General features: G+C 40.3%; 1 protein-coding gene across 1 annotated transcript in view; it reads right to left on the reverse strand.

The window, feature by feature from the left end:
• LOC125891514 (chemokine-like protein TAFA-2) overlaps positions 1-21,103 on the reverse strand; it is a 126,901-nt gene that overhangs the window by 49,760 nt on the left and 56,038 nt on the right. Inside the window, exon 2 of the mRNA XM_049580863.1 lies at positions 17,517-17,617. Within this exon, the coding sequence (XP_049436820.1) occupies positions 17,517-17,616 (100 nt within the window). The 5' untranslated portion in view covers position 17,617. The remainder of the gene's footprint in view (positions 1-17,516; positions 17,618-21,103) is intronic.

The following is a 21,103-nucleotide window of genomic DNA, read 5'->3' on the forward strand; positions in this document are numbered from 1 at the left end:
GGTCATTTTGGTGCAGGGCTGCCAGAGCTTTACATCTGCCCCACGCATGATATGCCCACACACAAATAGTGCCTAGAAGAAGATCAGCTCTGCACTCAGGATTTTAGGTAAATAGGCTATACAATGCTTGTTAAGGTTTCCCAGCAAACTTTAGACACAACCTACTGCTGCGCTCTTGAAAGCTGGATCAAAAAAGGCACAAAAGTAGCTCCCAGCACCCGATCTCGCATTTTCCATGTGGTTAATGATGTGGGTGACAACAACATTCAGGTAGACTATCAAGGTGTGAGCAATGGCTTGATGTTGCTCTGAACATAGAGTGGCAGTCCTTAATGTATCAACAAAACAGAGCCAGGGCAAGCAGTTTTGCAACAAGACGCTAACACACAGAGCAGGGTAGGACATGGGGAGTTTTTCCTTATCCGCTGTGAGGGTCTTAAGGACAGAGGGATGTCGTATGCTGTAAAGCCCTGTGAGGCAAATTGTGATTTGTGATATTGGGCTTTATAAATAAAATTGATTGATTGATTGATTGATTGATTGATTGATTGACATCATCATTGAGAAACAGGAAGAATCGAATGTTCGCTCGCTTGTTCGCCTTGCATCTAGTTAGGATAGGCTGACCAAACGTCCTCTTTTGCCCGGACATGTCCACTTTTCACGTCCCGTCCGGGGCGTCCAGGAGGTTTTTATAAACTGATGATAATGTCCGGTTTTCCGTGTGTGTGTGTGTGTGTGTGTGTGTGTGTGTGTGTATGTGTGTGTGTGTGTTAGAGTGCGGCACTGGCTGCATATTTCTGTCCAAACCCGAACTGAGCCCGACATTATTTAATGACCAAAGCGCTGAGTTTGTGTCACACAGTTGTTACAGGCTATTTAACAGGCCGGGCGTGCGCCGTGGGTGCTCAGCTGCGGAGATGGGAGCGGGAGGCGGAAGGTCCGACGATCCTAGCGAGAGGAGAGGGAGAAATAAAACAAAATAAGATAAAATAGGAAAAACCTGTCTCCCTCTTTTATTTTATTTTCAGTGTTTAATCAAGGCAGATGCGGGCGGCTGGAGGTCCGAGACTTCCAGCGAGGAGAGAGGCAGAAACAAACAGCCAATGTGTGTCTGTGTGTGTTATGTTCAGGTGTTGTCACGTAAATAACAGTGCCCAAGCAATAAACAGGACAGGCAATAGGATTTTATTTATTTTTACTCTACATTTTCACTGAAAGCTGACCGAATCCGACCCGAGCCCGAATACAGTTTATAGCTACATTTTGGACCAAACCCGCCCGACCCGTCGAGTACCGTCGGGCTCGGATCGCCACACTCTAGTGTGTGTATGTGTCCCCTATTGGGGCCTATCTGAATTTCTGTCTTTGAGAGATATTATTTTGTAATATAACTGAATTTTCTATCCATACCTATAAATTTTAAATATATTAAAATTATAAGGCATCTTTGAGTAAAGTGCAAGTATCATTTAAGTAGGCTATGTTGTGGCCAGCCGAGTGTCCTCTTTTTTGGAAATCAAAATATGGTCACCTGAAGTTAGGAAATCTCATGGATGATTTGTAATAACGTTTGTGATCCCCTGACTTCTCTTATAGTGCCATCATCGACCCAAAATTTTAATTTATTCATGACCAAATACTGTCATGACATTCCCATCAGCCTCAGCTCTTTGTGTTTTGTGCTAATTAGCAAATGTTAGCATGCTATCACCTCAAGCTAAGATGTTAAATATGGTAAATGTAAGACCTGCTCATGTTTGTAATGCAGTTAATCATCACCTTTTATGAACTCAATGAAAAAGTATGTTACATGACAATGGATTCATGAACAAAAAGAAAGTGTACCCATCACATTATATTAAAGTCTTAGGTTCTTGGACTTCGAGGTATAGGAGATATAATTTAACGACACGCTTCGACTTTTTACTCTCATGAACTTATGGTATGTATCGTCTAGAGCAGTGGTCCCCAAGGGGCCGTGGATCCATTCGGAATGGACGGCAAGTGACTCATGAACATGTCAAGTTTGTAAAAAAAAAAAACATGCTTTATTTTGAAGTGCAGTTAATTACTGGCACAGAGCTTTTATTCTGAAGTGCTGATTCTTGCTGTAGAGTGAGTGACTAATGGACAGCTACTTGACAGAGACAGCAAACTAGCTCAACAGCATGGCCAAATGCAAGTATGATGCTGAATATATTAAACTGTGTGGACCTTGAACAATGGCTAAGGAGAAGCCTGGACCCTGTGGCTGGACCAGTTGGGAACCACTGATCAAAAATCACTGCCCTAAAACAGTGAAACACACACATGAATGTCAGACACAGAAGACACATAGTTAGATATTTTCACAGCACATGGCCAGTCCTTCACACCCTCGCAGTCCGCTTTTGTTTATCTGTCGACCTGGTTCTTCAGGCAGAGGCCATGAATCATACTGACTCCTAGCAGAGTGCATCTCGCTGTCTGGCATCACCTTTCTACTTTCATAGACATTCATTTTCCGCACTTGGTGGAAAATAACGGCTATAAACACACTCCCCCTTGGTTGAAAAGCCATTTTGACTGCTTTGTGATCCTCATGTTCGATATTTCAGCAAACAGACAATCTGCTTGACAGACATTAGAGAAAATATTCCTCATCTCCACATCCCTTGAATATGCAATGGAAACATGTCTGAGTGGAGAATAAACACAAAAGATTATCCTGTGATAGACTACAAAAGGCCAGAGTGCTTGTAGCCAGTTATCAAATATACTCCAGGCACCTTAACAACTGAATACATCATGGTTAAAACAACACATGCGTTACCAAGGACACGCTGATTGGCGAAGGTGAGTTTATGCAAATGCAGTTCCTTGGAATTTGTCAACACCAACTGAAGTGGAGCGAGGGAGAAAAGAGGCGAGAGAGTCAGGGGCTATATAACACCCATAATGATGAACAAATGGGCAGATCATAATTAACACGTATCCTGGTTGCTGTAAGGCAAAAGGACAAAGATCATAACAACTGGAGTGGAAACCAGTGTGACAAAATATGATGTAATTGTAATTTGATGATGAGCAAAGTTTCTGCTGTGAGCAAAACGGTAATTTTTAAACATGCCATGACCTGTTTGGAGTAAGAGAGGTGTTGAAGCTACCTTCAGCGTTCATCATGTCAGATCAGTTTTATTCATACAGCCTAATATCACAAATTTGTCTTCAGGGGCTTTACAAACTGTAGCATATGACACCCTCTGCCCTTAGCCTTAATTAAGGGTAGAACTGGAATAACTAACGCCCACCCATCATGTCTGCTATATTTTTCTCTTATTCCACACCATGGTGTACCTGTTGTATCTTTGAGAATTACTGTGCAAATGTACCTTTCAGTTTATAACATATCACCTTCCAAATTTCTGTAAACCACAGCAGCACTGGTGAACTTATTATTCAGATCCTTTACTTAAGTAAAAGTACCAGTATGACAGTGCAAAAATACTCCATTACAAGTTAGCGCTACATTCAAAATACTACTTAAGTTAAAGTAAAAGAGTATCATTAACAAAATATATCAAAAATATAAAACATCTCTTTGTGACTGATTCAAATATTTGTCAATAATAAATTTGTAATACCAGTGCACACATGTTGAAGTAGCATTTTACTGATGAAGCTGGTCAGTGCGGAGCTAGTTTTAACTCGTGTAGCATGATATGATGAAAATATGCAATAATGCTGTTGAATATCACAATAACAATATTATTTGTGATAGATAAACAAATGCTTAAGTGTGCTTAGTCCTGCCTTTCTGCTGCTTTCAGTGTACTGCTAAAATAATACAAATTTCTTATTGAATTAAAAAAAATAAAAGGGAAATATCCTTTTGTTAAACAAATTAAACGTTGAACTGAACACAAAAGGCACAAATTAAAAAAAAAGATTGATAGTTGCATTTTCAAGTTCAATTTTTTTCTGCTGATACTCTCTCTCTTTCAGCTATCTCAAAAAATCCCTGAGGGCAATAATTCAGTCTTCTGCAGTGTGTTTATCGCACAAGTTGACATTGCAATGACAATGAAAAATGTCGACAAATATATTTTGCAGCCCTTTTAGCAGCTACTTAGAAGACAGGTAGGTAGTTTAGTCTAGTGGTTTCCAACCTGGAGGTCTGCCCCCTTCAAAGGGTATACAGATCTGTTTTTTGGACTTCAAATCAAAATCAAATCAAGTTAAGCACATTTAAAAACAACCGCAACTGACCAAACGCTGAACAAAATAAAAGAATACACACAAATACAGTACAGGCCAAAAGTTTGGACACACCTTCTCATTCAATGCGTTTTCTTTATTTTCATGACTATTTACATTGTAGATTCTCACTGAAGGCATCAAAACTATGAATGAACACATGTGGAGTTATGTACTTAACAAAAAAAGGTGAAATAACTGAAAACATGTTTTATATTCTAGTTTCTTCAAAATAGCCACCCTTTGCTCTGATTACTGCTTTGCACACTCTTGGCATTCTCTCCATGAGCTTCAAGAGGTAGTCACCTGAAATGGTTTTCCAACAGTCTTGAAGGAGTTCCCCGAGGTGTTTAGCACTTGTTGGCCCCTTTGCCTTCACTCTGCGGTCCAGCTCACCCCAAACCATCTTGATTGGGTTCAGGTCCAGTGACTGTGGAGGCCAGGTCATCTGCCGCAGCACTCCATCACTCTCCTTCTTGGTCAAATAGGCCTTACACAGCCTGGAGGTGTGTTTGGGGTCATTGTCCTGTTGAAAAATAAATGATCGTCCAACTAAACGCAAACCGGATGGGATGGCATGTCGCTGCAGGATGCTGTGGTAGCCATGCTGGTTCAGTGTGCCTTCAATTTTGAATAAATCCCCAACAGTGTCACCAGCAAAACACCCCCACACCATCACACCTCCTCCTCCATGCTTCACAGTGGGAACCAGGCATGTGGAATCCATCCGTTCACCTTTTCTGCGTCTCACAAAGACACGGCGGTTGGAACCAAAGATCTCAAATTTGGACTCATCAGACCAAAGCACAGATTTCCACTGGTCTAATGTCCATTCCTTGTGTTTCTTGGCCCAAACAAATCTCTTCTGCTTGTTGCCTCTCCTTAGCAGTGGTTTCCTAGCAGCTATTTGACCATGAAGGCCTGATTCACGCAGTCTCCTCTTAACAGTTGTTCTAGAGATGGGTCTGCTGCTAGAACTCTGTGTGGCATTCATCTGGTCTCTGATCTGAGCTGCTGTTAACTTGCGATTTCTGAGGCTGGTGACTCGGATGAACTTATCCTCAGAAGCAGAGGTGACTCTTGGTCTTCCTTTCCTGGGTCGGTCCTCGTGTGCCAGTTTCGTTGTAGTGCTTGATGGTTTTTGCGACTCCACTTGGGGACACATTTAAAGTTTTTGCAATTTTCCGGACTGACTGACCTTCATTTCTTAAAGTAATGATGGTCACTCGTTTTTCTTTAGTTAGCTGATTGGTTCTTGCCATAATATGAATTTTAACAGTTGTCCAATAGGGCTGTCGGCTGTGTATTAACCTGACTTCTGCACAACACAACTGATGGTCCCAACCCCATTGATAAAGCAAGAAATTCCACTAATTAACCCTGATAAGGCACACCTGTGAAGTGGAAACCATTTCAGGTGACTACCTCTTGAAGCTCATGGAGAGAATGCCAAGAGTGTGCAAAGCAGTAATCAGAGCAAAGGGTGGCTATTTTGAAGAAACTAGAATATAAAACATGTTTTCAGTTATCTCACCTTTTTTTGTTAAGTACATAACTCCACATGTGTTCATTCATAGTTTTGATGCCTTCAGTGAGAATCTACAATGTAAATAGTCATGAAAATAAAGAAAACGCATTGAATGAGAAGGTGTGTCCAAACTTTTGGCCTGTACTGTATATAGCAATTTAACATCTACACAAATATAAAACAGAATAACACCTGTAAGAACAATTAAAAGGATTCTAAAATACTAAAATATTAAACCACTACGAAAAACCAAAGGTCATTGAAAACATGTACATATTAAGATTTGTCTAGTAATTGTTAATTGAGGGGGAGGATTTAATCAAGAGTGGAAGGCTATTCCAAAGCTTTTGAGCAGCTACCGCAAAGGCACGATCTCCCTTACCCACCAGCCTCGATCACCGGACAGTTAAAAGACAATGTTCGGAGGATCTAAGAGGTCGAGAGGTGGAGTAGGGGCAGAGGAGTTCAGCAATGTACTGGGGTGCCAGCCCATGTATGGCTTTAAAACAAATAAAAGAATCTTAAAATCAGTCCTGTATGTATACATACATATATATATATATATATATATATATATGTGAAACCATCTGAGAGATTTTGAGGGGATATGTCTCTTTAGTCGAACCATGCTAACAAGTAATTCACCGCTGAAATGTAACAAAGGGTCCAAACTGCACACTGGGGTCACTGGTCACCAACCAAAAAAGGTTGGGAACCACTGCTTTAATCTTCAACAGTACATTGCATTTTCTAAGCTTTTCATCATATGTTTTGACTGTAAAATCGTAGCCTGCAGAGTAACCATATCAACAATACCAAAGTGTCTATAGCTGTAAAATATAGTGGAGTGAGAAGTACAGTGATTTATGTTGGAGAGTACAGTAGCTTAAATAGAATATAAATGAAAATACTCAAGTAAAATGTAGGTACTTCAACACTGTTCATTAGTACAGTGCTTGAGAAAACGCACAGCACGTCAGACAGGGTGCTGTGTTTTGTATATTTAACTGTTTTTTTTAAATGGCGTTTTGTTATTTGTGTCTTTGTTCCCTGTGTTTCAAATATTGTGAAATGTTTTTAAAAGTGCAAAATAAATGATCAATGATATGAAAATTTTGCTCTGGGGTGCCCTGAGGACTAACTAAGGGTGCCGCTGCACTCACAACAGGATCTGCTGTGATACATTTTAAATACACTGTGAAATGAAGATTAATTACAAATTTATCTTCTATCACTGTATTTATATTCTGTATTATATCCTATATTCTTCTGTCTGATCAGATGCATGTCCAAAAATAATTAATGAGTATTAATGAGTATATATAGCCAGTGTATCTAAAATCTTTATTTCCCTCCTTGTTAAACCACACACCCACTTCTGAGTGATCAAATCAAATCCCTGTCAACATTGTTCCTCACCTGACTCCTGCTCTACCCGCCATTTTACTGTCATTTTAACTCTGTAGCTGTGATTCTTATCTTCTGTCATGCTCTTCATATTGTATGGAGGTTAGTGACACTCAGTGAAGGCAACATCTGTTTTCTTTGCTCATATGAACTGCTTTGTTGTGTCAATAGCAATCACCGATTTTTAAATTGTCACAAGGCAAGAGATACTTAAGTGAAGCTCATTTTTAAATAATTGAATCAATGATACATCCTACTGTATGTATTCACTGCCTTATAAGGAGCTTTATTATACTTATTTGAGAAGAAATAGTGAGTAGTACCAATGTGCACAGAGTATTTTCACACACACACAAACACACAGCTACATGACGACGTATTTCATCATTCAAATGTCACAGCCATGAACTGGCAAAAAGCTGAATTGACAAAAAGCAGAACAATTGAAATGTCTGCAGTAAAAGAAGGAAACCTCTCTTCCTCAGTGCCACAGAAGCACATATCATGACTGCAGTGCTACTTTATCCCATCCCTGTCGCCAGGCAAGGACATCGATACTCTGCAAACCCTGGTTTATGTTAGATAGGTTTTTTTTTTTTTTACATCCAATGCAAAAGTTTTTGCAATTGTCACTTTCTGTCAAGGGTGATATGGTGGTGAAGTGGTTAGCATTGCTGCCTCACAGCAAGAGGTGGGGGAGCTCTTCTGTGCGGAGTTTGCATGTTCTCCTCACATCAGCGTGGGTTTTCTCTGGGTACTCCGGCTTCCTCCCACAGTCCAAAGACATGCAGGTTAACTGGTGACTCTAAATTGTCCGTAGGTGTGAATGTGAGCGTGAATGGTTGGTTGTCTCTATGTGTCAGCCCTGTGATAGTCTGGCGACCTGTCCAGGGTGTACCCCGCCTCTTGTCCAATGTCAGCTGGGATAGGCTCCAGCCCCCCCAAGACCTCTAACAAGATAAGCGGTTACAGAATTACGATACTATATCTGAAAAGATAGTGTTACTATTAATAAAAAGGTGGACTTTAATTAACTCCAGTGTCCTGAATGAAAGTGGGACATGCTCCCCAATCTCTACACCATACCTTCTATCTCAAAACATAAAGCACATGCTACTTCCTGTATTAACATTAATTTGACATAAACTGTGAGGTGCACTATGAACATAATTCCTCAGGATACTGAGTTGGTTCATTATTGAAGTACTGCAAGAAACTGACTGACAATAATTTCAATAATTCAGCCTCTTTCTTTTTGTCTTACATACATAAACTTAAACACACTCTCTCTGTCTCTTGACCAGTGAATTAGAAGTGGTAGGAAATTCCAGGATGTTTGTCAGCATGAAAAATTTCACATTTGTAATTTTCAGCTTGAATTTTTCACAAGCCATATGGAGCCGTGTTGTAGGCCGAGCATGGAGTGCTGCTTTACTGTGGAGCAGCCTTTAAGGAGGGCAGACAGCCTGTCTCCGCACATCACATTAGAGAGCCTCTTTGAGTGTACATGCATGTAAGCATGTGTGCACGTGTTTGTGTGTGTGTCCTTCCGTGTGCATTTACTGCAGGCCCGTGTGCGTGCCTGACTGAACACTCAAGTCCCTCAGAGCTTGTGTGAGAGTGGTTTAGCACATGCATCTTAGCATACCTATACATCTTCGTCCTTACGTCTCTATTTCCCCCTCTTGGCAGACAGAATGCCTTTCAGAGTAAGTTAAAATCTTAGCAGCCTCTAATCAGTGGCGATGTATGGAGATTGCAGCCTATAGACTGAGAATCAATGACTCGACAGTGTGTGGTGAAGTGATCAGCATAATCGCCGTTACGCTTTACTTCAAAATCCAAGCCAACCCGTTTCTCCAAGACTATTGGCAAAGCCAGTGAGACGTTTAACCAAGGCCAAGACTTTATCTACAAATAAGATCTCTTCATCGCAGGAGATCTGTAGTCCACTAAGGGCGTAAGAGTTCTGTGGTGTGGGTATAAAGCCTGCAATTTTCTCAGTTCTGTAGTGATCTGTATGATAAAGGATGTGAATAAGAGAAAAAGACAGGAGGATGGATGGTTTAACAGATGGAGAGGCAGCGATGGCAAAGAAGAGGCATCTTTTTCTGTTCTGGCCTGAGAGATAAAAATCTGGAGAATAAAAGGTGAGCAGAAGCTCGGCAGGCACGCACACACATTCAAACACACATGCGCACACACGCACACGTACACACACGCTTCTTGAGGCTTCTTTTGCCACTTCTCAGCCCCCTCGACTTTCCTCCCGAGGTCGCCACAGCTGTGTTGTCAGCACGTGCTCTCTCTTGAGCTGGTGGCAAGAACACACATACACGTATTTGGGCTGGGCGATATGACCAGAAATAAAATCTAGTGTTAGCTAAAGCAGAACTCAACTCGCACGGCTTCACCTCCTGTACCAAGAGACAACACCTGGTTAACAAACACAAACTGAGCTCAGATCAGCGTCTTTTTTCAGTCTATTCCTGTCAGCTAGACACCGGGGGCCCGATGCATAAAGGATGTGTACGTACAGAAACCATGTGTGCACCTTTTCCCACATATAAACTGATATTTATAAAGGAAGAATGTGCAGTGAGAAGGTGCGCACCTCAGGCATTCTTCACACCAGGCATACACACCGTATGACCAGTTTCACTTACTGTGTTATTATTTTTGCAGGCTGTACTGCGTTCTGAAAATATCAATCAAAGGTGCATTTATAAATTTAACTTTAGATTATTTAGTGATCATTTATTGTTATCCTATGAAGCACATTGTAAAGTCAGTTTCCACATGAGTGCTTTGAATGAAACATTGATCATCCCTTTGACATTTAATTATCACAATGATCAAACTTAATCATGACGATGATTTGCAGAAATGTGATGCCAGGCATAATGACAGCTGCTCTGGCACCTTTGGAGAACCTCGCCAATGTGACACAGTCAGTGATATCCCACTTTCTTTTCTGTATTTCTCATTGACAGGTCCAAAGAGTGGTGGATGGGCACAAGTATCGATATGCAAATGTATGTTTAAAGGCGTTTCTACATCCATTTATGGTGAGCTGTGCAAATGAGGCTTGTGCACATGCGCCCAGCACCACAATGATCAAGATGTATGAAACACAATCAGGCGTACGCACGGCTTTAGAAATCTGACAAAAAGAATGTGTTTCTGCCTTTGTTGCACAGCATGATGAGTCACTGAGTGCACACTGCCTTTTTTTTTTTTTTACTGGTCACCAAGAGTTGAAAAATGTTCAACTTTGGGTAAAACACAGCAGCTGTCACTTTTTACCCAGCTGTCCACTCACAGAGGACGTGGTGGGACAAATACCACAAAGACCAACAGTCACAATACTGAACAGCAATAATAGTGGAGAAATGAATACTGAATCTTCACAGACCACTGGGAATGTCATCTCTCCCAAAGTGCTTCAGCCTTCTCTTCATCCAGAGCAAGTTGCTTACTCTACCCTGTGCCAACATTTTTACTTACACGGATATTCTGTATCATAACAACGAGATGCAACCAGAGTATCTCAGCTGAGAAAAACCCCACTGTGCTCCTTATTGCCTTTCATTGCCTGTCTGTATTCTGCATTTTACAATAAACAACAATTTAATGTTTTTCTTTGTCATCTTTGTCATTTAAAAAGCAACAATATAATACCTAATAATAGCCTATCAACAAGGCTTATTTACAAAGCATAAAAACTCAGGATAATCGAAGTAATTTGCAAAAACAACAAAAGAAATGGAGCTAATACTACATATCGTGCTGTTGAGCCACCCTTAATCACCGCAAGGAAAATTCCGTCACCGCTACAGCCCTGTTTGTAATAACGTGATTTTAAAGATGTCTACATTTTACACATTTTGTTAAAATGATAGTTTTACTTAATTAAATTAATTTCAATAAATCATCAAGCCCAAATACACATATTCACAATCTCTGGTAGAACCACGAGTCAAAATACAAGGTATACTACACAATAATTGTTGGTTACTGTTCATAAACACAACATTCAGACTTGGCCCTTCCTCCCTTCACTTCTTGTACGTACACTGCAAGCTCCTATAGTCGGAATGTTACATTTGTTGTCATGGAAAAGCCAATACTTCAGCAAGTGAGAGTCCAGCATCTTTTTACATTACATTACATTACATACATTTTGGGAAGTATTTTGGGAAACGCTATGTAAAGAGTTTAAGTACATAATAGGATATGAGGTTCCTAACAGTTGCTTTATCTATGTACACTTTCTGAAGAGAATGTTAATTCAAGTGATAGATATTTGATCAGTATATTGCTAGTAACAAGCAAGAAAGCTATCACTAGAAACAGGGGTAAAGAAACACCACCAACGAAGGATCAATGGCTAACAACTGTGGAAGAAATCTTTTTAATAGAGAACTTGACACAAATACTGAAACTACAAGAACAGACAGAAAAAAAATGGGAAAAAGACAACAAAAGACTTCAGTGGACTGAAATAATATTAATAGATTCACTAATCCTTAAGGCTGTAAAAATGTGTATTTACCCATGTTTTTGCTTCATTAGCTCTCATTAATTTTCAGTTATTTCATTATGCTCTTGTAACTGGCATGTCAATGCCACAAAAAAATGTTTTAATTAAGTAAAAAAAAGAAAGTGAGAGCTATCCCCAGATTCACTCTTGTTTTGGGGCAAGCTTTGTCGCTTTGTTATATTTCTGTTTCTTTGGTGCTGCGTCCCTGGTTTTTGTAGCTTCCTCTTGGATGCTTGCGCCTACAACCAGTTCACTACCTTTTTATAAAGTCCCAGCCTCACCTGCATGCTGTTATTGGTTAGGGTCTACACACCACTGCCCAAAGGCTGCAGCCCATAAAAGTCCCAAACAAACCAAAGTGAGAAAATACAAGCAGGAAGCAGAGTCTCTGCAGATAAGTACACCACTAAGCACTTCTAGTGGGTCATAAATAATGATTGATTATTTCTGTATGAGAATATACATTGTTTTGTTTTTTTTTTTGGAAAATCTTGCATACTATACCACCTTTAAGTTAACGAAGGAAAGGAGGAGTAGAAGATAAAATTGCAGCAACCATCATGCAGTAGGCTTCCATCTTCATGAGAGCTGAATTTAATAACTTGAGATGCTCTGTCAGCACGGTAATAATACAGTGAAATCTTCTTTATATGGCAGCATATACAGTATATGTGTTTGCCTGTGTGTGTAAGAGAAAGAGGCAGCCTGTGTGTGTACTGCATGTGTGAGAGCGTCAACCTTGGACTGACCTAAGGGATTGTATTTAGTAATTATCTGATTACTCGTCTGTTTTTCCTCCACTCAGACAACCTGCAACTGGATAACGCTGTAACTCCCTGATTACAACTTACTCTACAATCAATCACCCATTAACGGGAGCACACAGACAGTACACATGCCCAGTCACACACACATGCACACACTTACAACCATGTCAGACTAAAATACTGACACCACCATTACTGCCACTATTTTAGAGGATAGTATGATAAAATAAGCATGACAGAATCTTCAATGACACAAAGCTAAAACTGCGAGACTTCTCTTATCTTGTGACTTTGCCATTCATCTGCCTTCACCCGATGGTGCCAGTGTTTTCGTTGCTTTGTGCAGACCTCAGCAGTTCACTGAAAGCCCGGTGATGCACCACAATAAGAGAGCATCTACGTCCTCTCTCTCTCTCTGTCTTTTCACCATTCTTCCATTTATGAAAATGTTTGCCCTTGCCTTGTCAAAAATCTCTCTGTGAGAGGAGGAGATAATGCCTGGCAGCCAGCAGAGTCAATCTTACACACAAACAGAAACAACACACACACAAAGTCATGGTTATAGGTACTCGCATTACAGCAAGGACACACACACATACTGTACACACACGTAAACTCACACAAAAACCTTGTAGTCTCAGAGAAGTGATAATATTATGAGAAATTTTCAATTTCCACAAAGAAGGCCAAAGGACTCGCTCGCTATCTGTCTACCGAGGTGCATTCTTTTCAAAGACTTACAGAAGAGACTCAGACTCATCAATCATTTTCCCTTTTCAGTCATCCACTAATGGAACATCCGCACAAGGCAGATGTTGAGACACACAATACACTGACTGCAGTATAGATATCTTTGGCATTAGTGACGTTAGACACGCAGTAACAACAATGACAAAGACAACCAGTTCAGATGAAGGGCAGCTGGTGCACGCCACTTTATCACGACATGAGAGCCAAAGGCAGAGCTTAACATTTCCAAGCCATCACTGCCTTTCATATGTTGTCAAACCAAAGACAAGATCCACTATCATCACATCTTAGTTGTATCCCCAGGTGATTTTGTCATCGTCTATTACTTAGTGGGGTTGGATGAGGTTTTAGTATGTTAGTCACGTCCCTGGTTCTGTCTTCTTTTTGGTCCACGAGTCTGGAGGAGCAGAGTTGAAATAAAATTTGCTGAGTTATTGACCATGTCTGTGGCAGGCTTCAACCTTTAAAGTGGTGGTGCGCCAAAGATCTGCACCTTTAGGGCCTCTGTAGTCGACATGTGGGGGGTTTTATTAATCAGTATGATTTTATCCTACCCACAATGACATATTGGACAAGATATTTGAGGGTTTTATTTAGTATAATGTAATCACACCTCCTCTAGCTCGCACAACAGAGTCAATTCAAACTCCTGTTCATTTGCAGCTACAGTGACTTGAGAGAATATCTTAAGAGGTGTTGTGGAGAGGTGTTTTTTTGTCCTCCCTATTAACACACATGCTAAAGCATATCATTTATTTAACATCTCTATGAGAGTGTTTAAAAAAAAGGAAATAACATTGTTGCCATCAAAGAAGTAGACATTATAGACCCTTTTAGGACCAACGTCACAGTGACGTCACGGTATTAGCTGGAAGCAAAACAAAGGTTGTAGGCTACACTGGGGGCTAAAAATGTCGTCTTATTGTGTTGTTGGGTGGCAGAACTGAAGGAGTAATGGCCCAAAACTTAAATTTTATTGCATACAAGCTGCCACTGCCTGTAAACAAAAACGGAGACAGCTATAGATAAATGCGATAAGGCGCAAGGACTGGACAGAGGTGATCATCACTATCTTAGGTACGGGAAAAAGTATTTGCTGTTGTAGGGCAGAATAACATTATTGGTATTAAGGGTTATCATGTCCACCTAATCAGAAATTGGGAAGAACAGAACTAATTGCAGAGCAGTTGTGTTGGATTGCATTGCACCATATAAAGTGTACCTCATGAAATGGACACACATTGCACTTCCCTGCATTAGGTGTACCTCATGAAATAGACACTGAGTGTAAGTTTCTGGAAAGTAACATTTATTCTAGTTTCATTGTACTGGGTAACATTGGGTGTAGCTGGAGGCATTTTTGGACTGGAGAAACTTTTTCATAGTTCTAAGAAGCCCCTTCTAATTTTGTCCGTGCCACAAGAACTAGGAACAATCATAGTTCTGAGAACGCCGTTTTGAGGGGACTTATTTACCTCCTATTTCAGAAAAGATGCTGTCCCTGAACAGAAAGAGCCATGAGTGACGGACGTGCACGTTCATTGGTTGAACTTAGTATCTTTACGCCCCGACTCTACTCACTGCATTTTTTTTATCTTCTATTTGTACATTTATTTAATGTATATATTATATTATCCCATGTTCATATTTTAACGTAGTTTAATATATTTATAGTGTATTCTAGTATATTCTCTACATTGTGTATTCTGTAGATATTCCGCAGAGATATGTTTTGTATTTGTAGTAGAGGTCAATTGATTTACTGGTACTTACTTCTCATACTTCCCATCACCGATCACATGGAAGAATGCAAGCTCCATACACGAAGTTGTGTGCCTGAGAATCTCAGGTTGAGGAAAAATAATAGCTAAAAAATATTATTCCCCCTAGATTTTTTACGGTTAATTTAATGTTTAGTTCATATGTTTATTTAGTTGTATCTTATTTCTCAGTATTTCTATTTTATCAGCCAGTTAATTTACTATTGGCTTATTCCTGTTCTAAAGTATTGTTATTTTGTCGGCCTTTAAAAATCCAAAATCGACCGACTTCTAATTTATAAAGTCTGTGTTTATTTTTCTATTGATATACATATCTCTTACGTATTTACTCTTCCCATGTAATATGAATGATTGATAGATCTTTATTTGTGTCATGCACACTTACATGTGCCCAACCCTCATGGGTTTACAAGACACAATTACAGTGATATTGCAGTAACAATCAATAGAACATGTTAATTAACCCCTCAGTCCAGAAACAAGAACAGTAGTTACCTGGATGTAACTCCAGTTCTATGAGTATGTGTGTCGTCCTCTAACTATGCCCTTCGCCTCAAATTTTAACAAATAGCAAAGCCTGTTAGAGGACGGAGCACATACAAAATAGAAAACTCCTTCTATTCCAGGCCTGGCAAAGAAATTCAGCCACAAAACTCAAATTTTCATGATAATCCAACCAAAAAAAATCAACACAGTTAAGGGTCATTTTACTGAAAAGTACATCCCTCATGTCTGCATATACAGGACAATAAAAAAAGAAGTGAATCTCATTCTCAACTTCACCTAAATTACACAACAAACCGATTCTGTCCTCCTCTAGGGTGGCGTTAAACCTTCCAGTCTCTAAGGCTGATGCTAACGTTCCTGTGTGCAGCTGTACACACAGGGGTCTTTGTCTTTTGTTAAGATTATACTTCATGTAAGGTTCCACACTGTAGCTATTCTTTATGAGACAATAAGTTTGTAATACCTGGATAATCTGCTGCTGTAACACAAGAATTGCCCAATTTGAGATCAATGAAGTCCATCCATCCATCCATCCATCCATCCATCTTTCTATCCACATCTAGCAATAAAATTATCACTAAAAAATAAAATTTGTTACAAAACAGCCAATAAAATGAGCATGGAGTTTCACCTCTCTGACACTTTTCAACAAATTCTTAACACTGAAAGCTTCACAGAGATACACACAGAAGATCATATTCACATTTCCACCCCACCAATGCATGTAAGTGAACAGCATGACCTCAGGCACATAAAAAGCTCTTATTCATACACAGGTAGCAGGTATGTCGTGCTCTCTATTAAAGCTTTTTTTCCCCAGAGGAAGGTAATTTTCAGTGTCACACACAGGTGATCACTGTAAAGCACAGAGGCGAAGATACCCAACCTTCACATGAGAAATGAACTGGAAAGCAGTGTGATGCCTCTGGGCTCAATCATGCTAGTGACTCAGCCACTTGGCTCACATGGGAGGGGTATCACGCAGCCAGGGATTTCTAATCCATAAGGCTCACTGCTCGCTATGTGTGCTGTAACCTACAGGCATTTTGGAAAGACGCCCTGATCTGATGGGGACTGCGAAGACGTGACAGCCCCTGAACTGAGAGGACCTTTCTTGTTGGATTGCTTGTATTCCCCTTCCTTTTATTAAATAACTTTTTGTGTGTTCTTCCTGGCATCCAGCCTTCATGGCCTCGTAATTCATTGTGAATCCAACCTCTGCATTCCTTCGGGTGGCATGTGGCCTGTTCACTCCAACTTTACAGCGCGTGAAGAAGAAACTGGCTGCAGAGGCTGCCTGCAGTGGTAATCCACAATAGATCCAATACCATAAATGTTGCGCACGGACACTGACCAAGTGACAGGAATATGTACTGTACACCAGTGTTGTAGCTCTCGAATATGGTCTTGGTCTCGAGAACGGTCTTTAGACCAACATTTTGAAGGTCTCAGATCAGACTCATCTGCATTTTTACTTTGTCTCGCCTCGGTCTCAGCCAAGGAGGACTCAGGGTTTTATTTCAAGAGCTGTCAAGAACACAGCCACCAGGAGATTACCAATTTTTCTTTGCAAAAAAGAAGCGCTGAATATAGATGGTTACATTGATTTCAGCTCCCTAGTGTTTCTATTTGTTTGCTCATAGAAAACAAAGCAAAATTCCCTTACATACAATTCACCTCTGCAATGTCTTTTGATTATTTTGTCAAGACATTTCTCATGGTACATTTATACGTACACAGGTGTACAGTATGGCAATGAACAAGGTGAATTAAGAGGAATCTTTATTTGTTTTCTGTGGCTGTTTTTATGTGAATGTGGATCTTTCATATCAAGTGGGACTCACACTGGTCTGGTCTTGACTCAGTCTCAACCCCTTCAAAGTCTTGGTTTTGCCTCCACACACTCTGTTCTTGGTCATACTTCTGTTTAGGTGTTCGTGACTACAACACTGCTGTACAGAAACACACACATGAACAGGCGTACATCCACCTACCTGTGTGGCTCCTGTGCGCCTGTGTGAGTGAGGCCAGACAGAGGGACAGCAGTAGACTCCACACACCCACTCCACAAATGCAAGGACCCCGTTCCCGCATTCTGCCAGAGAGAAACACAAATACTCCATTAGACAACACACACAAACAAAATGATTATAATACACTGTTTGTTGCATAACGTTTTTCAACTGCTGATGGCATATAAATTCAGATATATTCCCCATTACTGCCTTTTCAGCCATTCTAGCAGCAGGACTCTGGAGATGGCAGTGTTGGTGTGTCTGTCAGTCTCGTAGGTCACATTGGTCCAGAGAGAAATATCACAAAAGCTATTCGATGGATTGCCATAAAATTTTGAACAGACGCTCATGGTTCCCAGATGGTAAATTCTCATAACTCCAGTGATCTCCTGACTTTTCCTCTAGTTTTACAATGAGGTTGACATTTGTGGCTTTGTGTAAAATGTCTCAACAACTATTGGATGGGTTGCCATGGAATTTGGTTCACACATTCATGTTCCCTTCAGACTGAATTGTGATTATTTTGGTGAGTCATCGTCAAGTCAATTGTACATTTTTCTAGTACTTTAGTTTACCTGCAGAACTACTGCCACTAACCTCAGCCGTACTCTGTGCTTAGTGCTAACTGGTAAATGTTAGCATGGTAAAACATTGAATAAGATAGTTAACATAATGTTAGCATTGTCATTAAGAGCATGCTAGCATTTAGCCAACACAGCCTCACAGAGCCATTGGCATGGCTGTAGATGCCCTAATATGTCAGTTGTCACACAGGCACCCGTCAGAAGTCGCCTGGCTGTTCACACTGGAAGCACAGTTGTCTGTCAGTCAGTAAGCGATTCTGCCTCCCTGCTCTGTTCCTATCACATGCAAAACTGCTTGTGTGTCTGTGTGTGCATGTGTGTGTCCGCTTGTCTCTCTTGCTCTCTATTTACACACAGCTGACAAATACATTGAAGCCCTGGAAGCATATTATATCATTTATCATAATATGATCATTTATATCATATCTATATGTCCCTTATATTGTTTATAATCGATCCTCAGTGTGTTTTCCAGCCAGATTTGCTCACGGTTTGCAGTAAAAATAAGACCAGATGCCGAAACTGTTGCTGCAGTTCGTGAGTCGGCAATGGAGCTCATGGTCATGGCATGTCCAATGTGAACTGCATGTGCATGTGCACTGAAAGGAAGGGGGTACATTCTCACTCCAACCTCATCACATATTGACATTTGTTCAGAGACTTTCCACATCCACATACGACGTGCAAGGTACCCTGGGTGCGTTCGGTGGTGATCATCTGGGACACCATATCAAGTTCTGCCTGTTACATGTATTGTTGTCTTTCAAAATACACTTCCGTTTTCACAGAAGATTGAACGTTTACACTCTCTTTCAAAATAAATGCACTACGTCAGTACAACAATGCAAGTTGATGTTTTTTTCCTTCAACAACAAACACACATGGTTAGGTAAGGAAAAAATAACAGGCTTTAAAATCTTACGGGACATGAACACTGCTGTCTCGGGTGAAAGTCGGTGTTTGTTGGACCCATCCACCACCACTCCCGCTCATCCCAGTCAGACTTTCGCTGCCTTAGCTTTCGGCCTTGTCCCACTATGTTTATCCAAGCCGGCTGCCGTTATAGTGTAAGCCGCATATCATGACAACGTCAAAGGACGCCTTTTTTTGTTGGTTTCTGATGCCGCAAGTCACAGAAGATTGTTGCACTTTGCGGCGCTTCTGCTTACAGATTGAACCGGGCATTAAGCCTCAGTTGTGCTTTCCCCATGGATGTTCCCACAGACACGAGCTGAAGCGAAATTCTCAATGTGGGTTTCTCCTCACGGCAACCCAATATTCTTCCAAACTGGAGAGGGGAGCGTATCAAGGACTTACATCTACAGCCTGATTCTGAGTTAGAAAATATCAGACGTGCACATACGCTGTGCACAACGAGTCGAACATAAATCAAGCATTAGTTTTGTTGAAGTATATACCCGTAAAACATTTCTACAACATAAAGACACCCTGCATTTACTTCTTTGCCTTGCAAAAGGAAAGAAACACTTACACAGGGGAAATTATTGTTTACTGCAAATACATTCAAGCAGAAGGGGAGATGGTGAGTGACTCAGAAAGAGAGGGGGAAACTAAAGGATGAAATGATGGAGATCACAAGTTAGGAGACTAGCAGTATTTGTAGGTTTGGAAACTCTGTTTAATTCTCCATCTTGGCCGCCAACCAGAAAACAACGTCAAAAACAGAGATGAGCCAAGTTCTGTTAATACCGTCCACAGTGTCGCTGTCCAGTGATTAACTACTGCGTATGTGTTTGTATATTTGAATGGTTGCAAATAGATGGCATCTGTTGAGTGAAGAGTATTGTAATCCAAACCAAAGCAGTACAAAGCTTTTACAGCCTCCTCAGGTCTGAGAATTGTGTGTCTGACACACACGAAAACACATAAATGAGGCAATAAAACTTCCAATAAAAAACAATAATGAAAATTTTCCAATAAAAACCCAAAACAAACCCAATAATAACAGACTAATAAAAACAGAACCAACCAAGAATTATCTTTTATTATTAGACAGCAATATAGTTTTAATAATGGACTTTATTTATTTTTTTATCATATTATTCCGGGGATGACGCAAACAATCACGAATAACACACAAAAACACACAAACTCTCTTGTTGTGTGTCTCTCTCTCTTTGTCCAAATGCTGGCAGGTGCTTGCATTGAGAGATGGTGAGCAGGGATGCATATGATTAAAACACTTTGTATTCTGAGCACCGAGTCGACAGAAACTTCCACAACAGACAAACTCTTTCTCCACCAGGGAAACTGTGTTTTGTAAGTAAGCTTGTATTCGTGTGTGAAAGTGTGTGAATAAATAACTGCAGGAGGCTAGCAGTGCAAAAGCAAATGTGTGAGACTAAGATAGAACATGAAGAGAAACTTAACGACCCATTTTAGCTTGAACACACCATGTTGACATAAAAATAAACAGGAAGTGGGTGTATCTGAGTGGTTGGGAGGATGTAGGTTTGCCTAGAACACTTTGTTCAACTCTCCAAGAGTAAGTTTTTGTCTTAATATATTTTTGATGGGATCTTTTGCCCAGATTAAAGTGAACATGGTGCTGCCTTGTACTTCTTTTGGTCTTAAGCACTGCATTATTTGTTTTCTTTTCTGAAAAAGATGAAGAAGTTTCATTGCAAAAAGTGGATTTAGTGTTTACCGAGGGTGTCCATCGGGAAGTTTGTGAAGACTCCCACAAGGCCAATCCATTTCAGGCCAAACCGGCCGATATTCATAAAGTTACGCTGCCTGTCAGACTGGGCCAATGTAATACTTTCAATACTAACCATCATTTTTGTTTAACTCTGATTGACTCAGTCTTTTCCATCATGAAGAGCTTCCATCTGTCTTGAGTTTTTTGTTCAATGTAATTTGCGAAAATGGTTAAAAGAAAAAAGACAGACGATGAAAATGAAATGTGTGATGTGGAAAAGTTAGGAGCTAAAAAGCAAAACATGCTAGTGCAAGGTGCAG

The sequence above is a fragment of the Epinephelus fuscoguttatus genome, linkage group LG7 (assembly GCF_011397635.1).
Source record: "Epinephelus fuscoguttatus linkage group LG7, E.fuscoguttatus.final_Chr_v1".
NCBI lineage: Eukaryota > Metazoa > Chordata > Actinopteri > Perciformes > Serranidae > Epinephelus > Epinephelus fuscoguttatus.